Below are 13178 nucleotides of genomic sequence, written 5' to 3'. Positions count from 1 at the left end.
TATAAACTAAAAGAGGAGGCAGTTAGGGTAAGATACAAACAGCTATTGGAGGATAGATGGGCTAATGAGAGGATAGGCAATGGGGTCGAAGAGGTATGGGGTAGGTTTAAAAATGTAGTGTTAGTGTTCAGCAGAAGTTTGTGGTTACAGGAAAGTGGGTGCGGGAGGGAAGAGGAGCGATTGGTGGAATGATGTAAAGAGAGTAGTAAGGAAGAAAAAGTTAGCATATGAGAAGTTTTTACAAAGTAGAAGTGATGCAAGGAGGGAAGAGTATATGGAGAAAAAGAGAGAGGTTAAGAGAGTGGTGAAGCAATGTAAAAAGAGAGCAAATGAGAGAGTGGGTGAGATGTTATCAACAAATTTTGTTGAAAATAAGAAAGTTTTGGAGTGAGATTAACAAGTTAAGAAAGCCTAGAGAACAAATGGATTTGTCAGTTAAAAATAGGAGAGGAGAGTTATTAAATGGAGAGTTAGAGGTATTGGGAAGATGGAGGGAATATTTTGAGGAATTGTTAACCCTTTCAGGGTCCAAGGCCCAAATCTGGAGTCACGCACCAGTGTCCAAGAATTTTCAAAAAAAAAATTTGTTATTTTTTCTTATGAAATCGTAGAGAATCTTTTTGTGAAGGTAATAAAACAAAAAGTACGAAATTTGGTGGAAAATTGACGAAATTATGCTCTCGCGAATTTTGATGTGTCAGCGATATTTACGAATCGGCGATTTTGCCGACTTTGACTCCCATTTTAGGCCAATTACATTATTCCAATCAACCAAATTCTTAGCTATTTCACTAGTATTACTTCTATTCTATCGATTGAGCACAAGAAATCGCCAAGTCAACTGTTTCAACTACAAAATAAAGTGATCGGAAATTGTTAATTTGGCCAATTTAACACAAAGTTCAAAATATTCCAATTTCAAAATAGGGTCCAGAATAAACAATGTAGGCATTCCTGGCACTAAACTAACATTTCCTCTGTTCATTAGTCATGTTTTGAGGCTTTACAAATAAATTCCATTTTGATTTTTTATTCACATAATGAATTTTTATTCACACCAAAAAATAGAAGATTTACTGCTATGCAATACTGTAATAATTGTATAAATATCATCACCATATTTGTGAATGTATATTAGACCCACCAGCTGACGTGTATTAGACGTGTGAGGTCGTTTGTTTACTCTTGAATATCGGCAAAAATTTAACATTTCCGCTACTTTGAGCTCAGTTTCAAGCCATTTCCAGTGCTAAAACCAATCAAAATCATCTCTATTTCTGTAATGTCTTCCATTCTATCAAATGAGACCAAGAAATCGCAAATACAACTATAAAAAACATACGAAAAAACACTGCAAAGTTGCTGTTTTAATCAAAAAATCATGATTTCAGTTTTTTTCTCTCATTATACACAGTGTGCTGCAGGATCTGTTTTATGTGGTGCACACATACCACATAGATGTATTCTCTCATATCTAGGCCCAAATGTACCACTCACAGTTTATCAGAGTGAGCTGAGCTCATGGCGTAGATCTACGGTTTGGACACTCACCATAAAGCCGTAGATCTATGGGACGGACCCTGAAAGGGTTAAATGTTGATGAAGATAGGGAAGCTGTGATTTCGTGTATAGGGCAAGGAGGAATAACATTTTGTAGGAGTGAGGAAGAGCCAGTTGTGAGTGTGGGGGAAGTTTGTGAGGCAGTAGGTAAAATGAAAGGGGGTAAGGCAGCCGGGATTGATGGGATAAAGATAAATGTTAAAAGCAGGTGGGGATATAGTTTTGGAGTGGTTGGTGCAATTATTTAATAAATGTATGGAAGAGGGTAAGGTACCTAGGGATTGGCAGAGAGCATGCATAGTTCCTTTGTATAAAGGCAAAGGGGATAAAAGAGAGTGCAAAAATTATAGGGGGATAAGTCTGTTGAGTATACCTGGTAAAGTGTATGGTAGTTAATATTGAAAGAATTAAGAGTAAGATGGAGAATAGGATAGCAGATGAACAAGGAGGCTTTAGGAAAGGTAGGGGGTGTGTGGACCAGGTGTTTACAGTGAAACACATAAGTGAACAGTATTTAGATAAGGCTAAAGAGGCCTTTGTGGCATTTATGGATTTGGAAAAGGCGTATGACAGGGTGGATAGGGGGGCAGTGTGGCAGATGTTGCAGGTGTATGGTGTAGGAGGTAGGTTACTGAAAGCAATGAAGAGTTTTTACTAGGATAGTGAGGCTCAAGTTAGAGTATGTAGGAAAGAGGGAAGTTATTTCCCAGTAAAAGTAGGCCTTAGACAAGGATGTGTGATGTCACCGTGGTCGTTTAATATATTTATAGATGGGGTTGTAAGAGAAGTAAATGCGAGGGTCTTGGCAAGAGGCGTGGAGTTAAAAGATGAAGAATCTCACACAAAGTGGGAGTTGTCACAGCTGCTCTTTGCTGATGACACTGTGCTCTTGGGAGATTCTGAAGAGAAGTTGCAGAGATTGGTGGATGAATTTGGTAGGGTGTGCAAAAGAAGAAAATTAAAGGTGAATACAGGAAAGAGTAAGGTTATGAGGATAACAAAAAGATTAGGTGATGAAAGATTGGATATCAGATTGGAGGGAGAGAGTATGGAGGAGGTGAATGTATTCAGATATTTGGGAGTGGATGTGTCAGTGGATGGGTCTATGAAAGATGAGGTGAATCATAGAATTGATGAGGGGGAAGAGGGTGAGTGGTGCACTTAGGAGTCTGTGGAGATAAAGAACTTTGTCCTTGGAGGCAAGAGGGGAATGTATGAGAGTATAGTTTTACCAACGCTCTTATATGGGTGTGAAGCATGGGTGATGAATGTTGCAGCGAGGAGAAGGCTGGAGGCAGTGGAGATGTCATGTCTGAGGGCAATGTGTGGTGTGAATATAATGCAGAGAATTCGTAGTTTGGAAGTTAGGAGGAGGTGCGGGATTACCAAAACTGTTGTCCAGAGGGCTGAAGAAGGGTTGTTGAGGTGGTTCGGACATGTAGAGAGAATGGAGCGAAACAGAATGACTTCGAGTGTATCAGTCTGTAGTGGAAGGAAGGCAGGATAGGGGTCGGCCTAGGAAAGGTTGGAGGGAGGGGGTAAAGGAGGTTTTGTGTGCGAGGGGCTTGGACTTCCAGGAGGCATGCGTGAGCGTGTTTGATAAGAGTGAATGGAGACAAATGGTTTTTAATACTTGACGTGCTGTTGGAGTGTGAGCAAAGTAACATTTATGAAGGGGTTCAGGGAAACCGGCAGGCCGGACTTGAGTCCTGGAGATGGGAAGTACAGTGCCTGCACTCTGAAGGAGGGGTGTTAATGTTGCAGTTTAAAAACTGTAGTGTAAAGCAACCTTCTGGCAAGACAGTGATGGAGTGAATGATGGTGAAAGTTTTTCTTTTTCGGGCCACCCTGCCTTGGTGGGAATCGGCCAGTGTGATAATAAATAAAATAATCTACTCTGAGCCCGGCCATGGGCCAGGCTCGTCTAGTGCTCACCTGGTCAACCAGGCTGTTGCTGTTGGAGGCCTGCTGCCCCACATATCCATCACAGCCTGGTTGATCTGGTGAAGATACTTGTCTAGTTTCCTGTTGAAGGCTTCAACACTTGTTCCAGCAGTGTTTCTGATATCTTCTGGTAAGATGTTGAAAAGTCTGGGACCCCGGATGTTGGATCAGTCTAAAATATTAGCACACACTAAAAATTGTACTGTTGTAACATTGCAAATTGTACTGATTGTAATACAGTTATGTTTTTTGCTACCTCTCTACTAGAAATCTTGTTAATTATATAATTTTTGGCTATCTTTCTATTTTAATAATGTAAAATAATGAATGATTAAAATTTACCACTCCATAATCTGTCTAGTTTTAAGTAGTCTGTAATCATTAGGATTAGTCTGCCCAAAATGCTCGGGCATAGTGGCTTTCTTTGTGCTTAACAATATTTTATATGTAAATCTCACACTGTAAACTTTGCAAAGAAATAAAAAATTTAATTTGAAGAATGAAAATAAGTTTTTTTTTTTTTTTTTTTTGGCTGGAATAATTCACACTAGATAGGAAATTAGGAAATGTTTTGATCCCTCCTGGACCATTACCAAGGCCAGATATGTATCTCTTTGATAAATAACATTGTTCCTAGATTGACAGGATGTAAACATTTCTCATATAAGTTTTTTTCAGACTGGTAATCTGTTTTATACTTTTACACACAGGAATAGAAATATGGAGGAAATTCTCAGCTGCAGTGAAGCTACAAGAAACAGTGAAGCTACAAGATTTCAGTACATGTGAAACTTTTTGATTTGCTTAAAATTTTATATTGCCCTAAAAAGATTAACATGTAATGGTTAAGAAATATTTTGGGTAATTGTAAAGGTGTAAATTACATTTACATGTTAGAAGAAAATGAGATACTGTATATGAACTTGCATTTGTTTGCGTAGATACTTGTACCAGTTAGAAGAAAACATGGAGGCTGAATCTCTTACTATAAAACGTGAGCTTCTGGAAGTTGTCCGTGAGGAGGAACTTTGTGGACCAAGTAGAAACTCTACAAATAATGACCATGTGAAAATAGAAAAGAGTGAACCATTCTTCTTTGATGAAGACACACATGGCTTACTAAACCAGAGTTCACACTCATTGGGCTTTGGCCTAGAAACAATCTCTCTTTATAATGTAATCAAAGTTGAGCCACATACAGAATCATGCACAAAAGGCAAAGGCAGCTCAGAAGGAAAAGTACAAAAAAAGATCCTTCCAAAGTTGAAAGTTAAAAAAAAGCATTCTGGAAAGAGAAAAAAACAAAAGAGAGAAAAAGTACCAGTGACTAATAAAGGAGGAGCCATCATTGCAAGCCCTGGCATTACTGTAACCAATATGCCAAATACAGGGATTGTTGAGCCAGCTGATTGTGCAGAAGTAAACTATTCCTTGACTTCAGGTAAGTATAAAAGTGAGTGTGAAGGTGTCAGCAGCCCAGCTCCTGAAAGGGGGGAGACTAAAGTATGCGAGACATCAGCTTCCAATAAACTAGAAGCAGAATTACCTATAGTACAAATTCATGATCAGATAAAATTGCAATCTAAAGTAAATGACACAACTTCTGGTGAACCCGAGTCTGTTCCTAGTTCATCAGTAATGTGTCTGCCGCTGAAAAGAGAGGTACAGGAGTCACTTGGCAATTCTAAAAATAAACGAAAAAATAATGTAAACAAAATGAGATGCAATTATGAGACTTTGTCACACAGGAGAAAGCCAGGATCGTGGTCAATGGGCATAGTTTCTCAAGGGAGTTGGTGGCAGTCTCGAGGGAGTTGGTGGCAGTCTCGAGGGAGTTGGTGGCAGTCTCGAGGGAGTTGGTGGCAGTCTCGAGGGAGTTGGTGGCAGTCTCAAGGGAGTTGGTGGCAGCCTCCAGGGAATGACTGGCAGCCTCCAGGGAATGGCTGGCAGCCTCCAGGGAATGGCTGGCAGCCTCAAGGGAATGGCATTAACAACCAGGAAATTAACAGGCAAAATCTAAAAAGAATTTGTGAATATACATTAAATGGACAGCAAAATTCACAGTGTGTATGGCAAAATCAAAGGAGTTATGATCAAGGAACTCGGTGGCAAAATCCAAATAGAGAGCATCATCAGGAAAACAGGTGGGTAAATCCAAAGAATAGAGAGAATAATCCAGGAAATGCTGCATTAAAATCATTCCATAGGTTTCCCAAGAGTAGCACATACAATCTAGGAAATGCTAGATCCAATTATCTTAGCAGTTCACCAAAAGAGACTGATAATGCCATAAAGCAGATTTGCACTTCCTTCCAAAGAGTAAAGGAAACTTACACAAAGCTTGCAAGAAATTTCAGTGACAACCATCACAGTAAACAGAACCCTATTGATGAAATGAAAACACAGGACCACCTTGATGAAATGAAGAGAGAGACTGAAATGCCAAAACAGGAAATTGATGAAGCTGAATGCAGTACATCAGCTGAGTGTATTGATGTTGAGCATAGTGGTGACGAAGACATGGCAGCTGACACACGGCATGAATCAAGTGAAAAACTTAAAGTAGAAAGAGATGAAAGTATTAGAGAGACTGGAATCTTAATAAAAATTAATGAGGATGGAGAGTGTGATGAAAATGCCAAACATACCGACAGCCCTGGTGCTGAGGATGTTAGAGCGAGTCATAATATAGTAAAAGAAATCAATGACTCTAGCTTACATGGTAGAAATGTAAAAGATAGAGGGATTTTAGAAGATAAAGGTAAAGATAATTCCTTTAAGGACATTGTTGTCAATGATGATACAAATGAAGAGATTAAAATTACATGGGAGAAAAGTAAATCTAGCCCTGTAGCTATTCCAGTAATTGATCTTACTGAACTATAGAATACAAATACTTATCTAAACCAGTGCCATTATTTTGAACATTGTGAAATTTCTTTAGATAAATGCTGCAGTAATAAGTAAGTTTTCTTGAAGAGGCCACAATGCCAACAGAGAAACTTTAAAGTGGTTACGGGTAGGTGACAGCTACACACCTTAATGTTTCTGTATCTTTAAAGATGTACTTCATTGTGGATTTTATATACTGTAAATGATCATTGGCTTAGATTGTGGGTTAAATCTGTTGTACAGCAATTATTAATTACAATTTTGTCAAGTGCTAAACCTGTAAGGGTCATAAAATGTAGAGAATGGGATGGAATTGGATTTGATCAGAGGTAAGGGAGGGTTGCTCCACTTTGTTAGATCAAGAGCCCTTCATTGGCATCAAGCATCCTCCTAGACTGCAGGTGCTGAATGACCCATACAGGTTTATTGTTTCTCCTTGAAATTAATAATAATGTAATAATAGTTACTGTACATGGTAAAATTATTTTAATGGTGAAACCCTAAAACCATAGTGGTTATACAGTACCTGGAAGGGAGGTTGGGGGGTTGGAATGAGAGGCACTCAGATTACATTCAAGGTTTGGTTCTTGGATCAAGAGCCCTCACCAGTATCAGTGGTTGAAGAAAGCAGTGCTGACAAAATTTGTCTATTTGTCTGCTTCTTTTAAGCCTTTCAAGGCTAATCATTATCTAAAATGTATGTGTATGATGTTTCCATTCAGCATATATATTATGCAGTACAACAAAACAATAATGCATATGAATCTCATTGTATAATTGCAATACTGTTAATGAGATATGCTAGTGACATGGTATCCACTGTGTATTAATTCTGTTCTTTATTTATGTTTGGGGTAACATCCCAGGTTAGAACTCAAATTATTTCCTTCAGTCAGATTCTCATTTATCATCAAAGCTTGTGCTGCAATTTCAGCCCATATTGGAGCTAATGAATCAGATTCTCACTCGGCTTCCTTTGGACATTATCATTAGCCATCATCTTTGTTGGTATTTATATGCAATATTAGAGGAGGTTGTGTGGAGATGAGGCATCTTTACACTCCCTTCCCAAAACAAAAACATCTTTAATTAGCTGTTCCATAACTAGAAATAATGTAAGGTTGAAGGGCATTAACAGTCCAAGGGTTGCCTGGTTGTGCAGAATTTTATGTACATGTATGAATTTTTGTTTAGAATTTTCACACTGCAAGTGATGATTTCTTGAATGATGTTGCACCTACCATAGATGATTTGTGACAGAATTTGGATCTTTTTTTTTTTTTATACTTGTATACTTGGGCAAACCAGGAAAGGATATTGTACTTTCAATACTGAAGTACATTAGTAATACATATTTGTTACTTTTCTAAACACTACTCCCAAATTGGAAAATAATTGGTTTATAGTTTTCAAAGCAAGTTTTTTTTTTTTTTTCACATTGATAAATAATTGAAACTGATTTTTTTCAAAGCATGATGATTTTATTTTTCCTGCAGGTTTACCACTTAGTTTATTTTTTCTCTTTAGGTATGCGATCTGATTTCCAATAAGATATTTAGTACTGTACTGTAATTTAAAAATCTTTGCTCACATTAGTATATATGCAATAGTATATACACACCATTATTAGTATTTTATTAATTATAAATTATTTTCAAAATGGCATCAAATATATTCAACATTTTTTGACATATGGTATAGTATTTGCCACTGTTAGGCATTTTTATTGTCAGTTTTGTACTAACCACTTTATACACATTTGATAATAAAATTAAAAACAATATATTGACTATTTATTATACATTTTTAAACTAGAGAATTTACTCACATTAATCATTAACAAAATATATATGAATGTGCAATAGAATTTGATATGACTCACACCAAGCGACCCATGTACTTTGATCTAGGATATTTCTCCTTCAGCTGTGGCCATTGAACAATGAAGTCATCTACTATTCTGTATAACAAGCTTCCTGATAGAGAAGAGGAGTGCACACGACACAGGCTTTCAATAAATACTACACGTGACTGGCAAATACCAAGTACACGAAACAGCAATGCTGAATAGCAAACTGGTACACATGTTCCTGGCCCATTGGTAAGGATCAGTGATGGACGATGGCGGGCAACAACGGAAATGCAAAAAATTAGAGCACATAATGCAGTGTATGCCGTGGAGACCCATGGCTGCCCAACTTCTCGTGTCCGGGGCACAACCTCTACTACGAACTGATCGCCACTTCCATTGGTTACCTTTTAAAGAATTAAGATTATTAGAATTAAAATGTTTTGAAAATTATTAAAAATTTGCACTTATTCACACTCAAAAACTTTCCCCCCAAAAATGTCATTTTGCGTTCCCTGGGGAAATAGTGGTACCTTGACTTAAAAGTTTAATTCGTTCCATGACTGAGCTCTTGACTCGGTCTGCTTGTATATCAGATCAATTTACCTCGTTGAAATTAATTGAAATGCCATTAATCAGTTCCAACCCCCAAAAAACCACCCCAATTTTTTTGTTACGGGTTTTTAAATAAGAAAAGTGTATTTATAAATAAATATTGTGTACTCTGCCCACTACCCTCATTACTCCACCCACCTTAGTGTTTCTGGAAAAACACGCTCCCCTGTTGCCGCCACAATTCCTAACATGCCAGAAACGGACCTCTCTGGAACACGTTTTTTAGTGACGGGTCCAGTGACTCTCAAACTGGTCCTAGTGGCATTAAAAAATGAAGTAACCCCAGAAAAGGATTTGGTACCTGAAGTCTTTATGGAAGGGGATTCCCCTTCCAAACAGTAATTTCTCCATCCTCTCCCCTCCTCCTGTCTTCAATACACTAAGAAGAGTCTTCAATAAAGGTAAGTGTCATGTTATTGTTTTAATTCATGTCTTTGTTTTCTGTGTAAATAAATGTATATTTCATGTAAATAATTATTTTTTCTTAATACTTTTGGGTGTCTGGAACGGATTACAGTAATTGGATTTACGTTATTTCTTGTGGGGAAAATGAATTCGAAAATCGTCAAATTCGGCTTTAGTCACACTCTCTGGAACGGATTAATTATGATAACTGAGGGTCCACTGTATTACCTTAATGCATGTCTAAACCATCTTTAAAAATATATTTACCATTCTACACATATACAGCCTCTCGTCACTTTGTGACTTACTCATTTGCTCCGACTTACGATGGGCTCTCTGGCCAGTATGCATACTTAATAATGTATATTAAGAGCTGATTTCCTCTATTCTGTTTATTACAGTATGCAGTACACTACTGTATAAACATTTAAAAATGCTATAAATTGTGCAAAGAGGCTCTTGGTCTGAGGAATTAGACCTTTTGATCTCCTTCCTCAGACCGAACCTAATTAGCCCCCAATCCCCCCTTTCCCTATCCCATCCCCTTTCCCTATCCCATCCCCTTTCCCTATCCCATCCCCTTTCCCTTCCCTATCCCATCCCCTTTCCCTTCCCTATCCCATCCCCCTCCATTTTACCACCTTTCTATATTCATGTAGCATCTAACTTTTCCCTACCCCCTTGGAAAGCTCCGACGGTTCATGTCTGTTCTTTCCCACTGCCATGTGCGAAAGCTCAACTGCCTATGGTGGCTTCTCGCTCTTTTTCTTAACCACTTCCGATCTCGCTCTCATGCCATCGCAGTGTACACCGATGGTTCCAAGTCTTCTGGCGGTGTCGGATTTGCAGCAGTGGTTCCGGACAGTGCCGTGCGAGGGCAGTTATTATCCTCGGCTAGCATTTTTACGGCTGAATTGTATGCCATTCTTGTAGCACTTATCCATATTGCATCTATGCCTCTTTTGCCATTTGTGCTCATCTCAGACTCCTTTAGTGCTTTACAGGCTATACGTAAATTTGACACACCTCGCCCCCTAGTTATTTGTATCCCACTTTGGTTATGCTGCATCTCTACCAATTGCAAAGATATTGTTTTTTGTTGGGTCCCTGGTCATGTTGACGTACAGGGCAATGGACAGGCAGACACTGCTGTGTGGTCAGCAGTACATGACCTCCCAGTTTCATATAGAGGTGTTCCATTCACGGACTATTTTGCTGTAATTGCTACCCACCTTTGCACCCGTTAGCAGCAACGTTGCTCTGATCTGCTCCATAACACTGTTCTATTAAACTGAGTACAGTATAGGCTTCTGGCTGTCTTCTTGTCATTGTTGTCAAGGTTGGGAGACTACTCTCTAATCTTCGCATCTGCCACACTCGACTTACTCACGGGTATCTCGTGGAGAGGTGCCCTGTTCCCCTCTGAGAATCATCAGGTTCCAGCATCTGTTAGCCACATTCTGTTGGATTGCCCACTCTTTCAATGAGCACGCAGAATCTACCTCTGTCATCTCTGCTGCCCTTTCTTTACCTTCCCTTCTTGCTGATGGACCCTCCTTTAATCCACTCTCTCTCATTGACTTTTTGACAGCAACTGCTGTATAGCCCTTGTGGCTTAGTGCTTCTTTTTGATTATAATAATAATAATTGACAGCAACTGATTTACTACACAAACTCTGATGATGCCTCTACCACTCCCCTCAGTCCTTACTACCTCAACCTCTTTCTACCCTCTACCCCAGCACTATCCACTGCCTCACTGTACTCCATAACTTGCTAAACATTCCTCTCCCTCTTGCTGCCCAATACCCTTGCATCCTTCCCTGCCCTGCTGCACTGTATAACCTTAGTGGTTTAGTGTTTCTTTTTTGAATATAATGTCAAGGTTGGAAGACTACGTTCTCTCGTCTTTGCATCGGCCACACTTGTCTTGCTCACGGGTGTCTCGTGGAGAGGCGCCCTGTTGCACTCTGAGAGAATTGTCAGGTATGTTTCTGTTAGCCATATTCTGCTGGACTGCCCATTCTATCAACAAGCAAGCAGAATTTACCTCCGTCGTCACCACCGCTCTGCTGCCCTTACTTTACCTTCCCTACTTGCTGATGAACCCTCCTTTAACCCAGACTCTAGTTGACTTTTTTGACAGCAAATGATTTACTGCACAAACTTTGATGCCTCTAGCACTCCTCACAGCCCTTTCTACCTCCTGCTACACTCTACCCCTGCACTATCCCTTGCCCTACTGCACTGCCTGACCTAATATTAATCCCTCTCTTATGGTACCCAATACCCCTGCACCGTTCCCTGCCCTGGTGCGCTGCATAACCCTTGTAGGTTTAGCACTTCTTTTTGATTATAATAATTCTTTGAATGTCTCAAATTTTACCTTGAGTTTTTCCTCTGTTTGTGAAAGTCTCTTAAGACTGATAGTGTCTGTAGCAGCCACAACATAAACTCTTGGGCTGTAGCAAAATGGATCCAGTGTGGCAACCATCTTGAGCATTTCTCCAGTGTGACCACCTGAGCCAAGGACGATAAGTGTCTTCACAGTTTTCTTGGCAACCATAAGTGGTATGTGGCTGCAGCAGTTGATCACGTACAGTATGTATGCTACACGTACTAGCAATGCCATGCACCCAGTTATGATAAGCAGGGCCAACATTGTAAATTCCCATTGATCTGAAATGTCAAATGATTAAACAGGATAAAATTGCAAGTCCTTATGTGATGGTAAATGATCAGCTTGATATAGCATAATACTAGTGCAGAAGTCCTGACAAGACAGGCATAGTAATTGACTGTATTGTACTTTTACAGTACATAAAGGTACACTGAGGGTAGTTCTCAGTGAGAGGACAACAGAGCGAGGCTGTTGAAGTGCTAATGAATTAAATACAGGCACTTTGATAAGCAGAACAATCAAAAGCTATATAGAAACTGCCAAATAAGGTACTTGAAGCAACCCAAAAAGAATATTTTTTCTCGAATAATAGAGCTGAAACAACCTATCTAATAATTTATCTGCACCTTTTTAATAAAAAGGTCCAGAAGCCACTCTAATTTTCATTTTGGCATGCAGTAGCTGTATGACCCATGTGGGTTTAGTGCTTACTTTTGATTGTAATACTAATAATAAGCATGCAGAAAATCAAGGAACTGTAGCTCAACCTTCTCGACTAGTCATGAAACAGTCACTAGTGAGCCTATGAGAGGTGTACAATGTTAGGTAAGTTAAGGAAAATCTTGCTCGCCTGTAGGTGAAGCATTTTCTTTGGCAATGCCAGGTAACTATTGTGTGTTTTATAAATTTGTTGCTATTATGCGCCTTGTCCTCTTCAAGGGGGGGCTCCTTGGCATGGTGAAGAGGCTCTTGGTCTGAGGAATTAAACCTGTCGGTCGGTCTTCCTCAGATCGAACCTAATTACCCCCCAATCCCCCCTTCCCTATCCCATCCTCCCCTTTTTCCTTTCCTCCTCCTCCCCACCCCTCCCTTTTGCCCTTCCTTTATTGGCCTTTGGGATTTTTCCCACAGGTGCGCTAGTTCCTAGGTAGGGGAAAGGGTACTGGGGTCCATCCCATTCTGTTGAGGTTCTTGGCGGTGGCATAGTTTGCCGTGGAATCTGGATCACCTGGGGATGTCCCGATCCCTCTCGGATATCCCAGAGGGTGGCTTTGGGTGTCTTTCGGGCGACGGGTGTATCTGGAAGCCACCTTTCGGATTCCGGGGGTGGTGGCCGAAGGAGGTATGCTTTGTGGCGGATATCCGGCCGCCCTCTTTTGTCCACCGAGGTAGCTCGGCAGATGTGAGGTTGCTATCCCGGATTGCTGGTTTACTGGCATGAAGGGTAGGGTATGGCACGGGTTCCATGCTGCATCTGCGGTACTAGTGATGCTGAGGTCCTTTTGGGCGCGG

General features: G+C 39.9%; 2 protein-coding genes across 7 annotated transcripts in view; one reads left to right on the top strand and one right to left on the bottom strand.

Annotated features, from left to right (window-relative positions):
- LOC138855227 (uncharacterized) overlaps window positions 1–7213 on the top strand; it is a 29743-nt gene extending 22530 nt beyond the window's left edge. For both annotated transcript variants that reach the window (XM_070103514.1, XM_070103521.1), the window contains one exon: window positions 4215–7213. In XM_070103514.1, the coding sequence (XP_069959615.1) occupies window positions 4471–6390 (1920 nt within the window). In that variant the 5' untranslated portion in view covers window positions 4215–4470 and the 3' untranslated portion in view covers window positions 6391–7213. The remainder of the gene's footprint in view (window positions 1–4214) is intronic.
- A 963-nt stretch (window positions 7214–8176) lies between these two features.
- Alg14 (ALG14, UDP-N-acetylglucosaminyltransferase subunit) overlaps window positions 8177–13178 on the bottom strand; it is a 30576-nt gene continuing 25574 nt past the window's right edge. For all 5 annotated transcript variants that reach the window (XM_053771435.2, XM_053771432.2, XM_053771431.2 and 2 more), the window contains exons 2-3: window positions 11652–11944; window positions 8177–8652 (exon numbers count right to left, since the gene is read on the bottom strand). In XM_053771435.2, coding sequence (XP_053627410.1) covers window positions 8275–8652; window positions 11652–11927 — 654 coding nt within the window. In that variant the 5' untranslated portion in view covers window positions 11928–11944 and the 3' untranslated portion in view covers window positions 8177–8274. The remainder of the gene's footprint in view (window positions 8653–11651; window positions 11945–13178) is intronic.

This window comes from Cherax quadricarinatus, chromosome 5 (genome assembly GCF_038502225.1).
Source record: "Cherax quadricarinatus isolate ZL_2023a chromosome 5, ASM3850222v1, whole genome shotgun sequence".
NCBI classification, from domain to species: domain Eukaryota; kingdom Metazoa; phylum Arthropoda; class Malacostraca; order Decapoda; family Parastacidae; genus Cherax; species Cherax quadricarinatus.
Note: the sequence above shows the minus strand (reverse complement) of the source record. Positions and strands in the feature narration are given on the sequence as shown.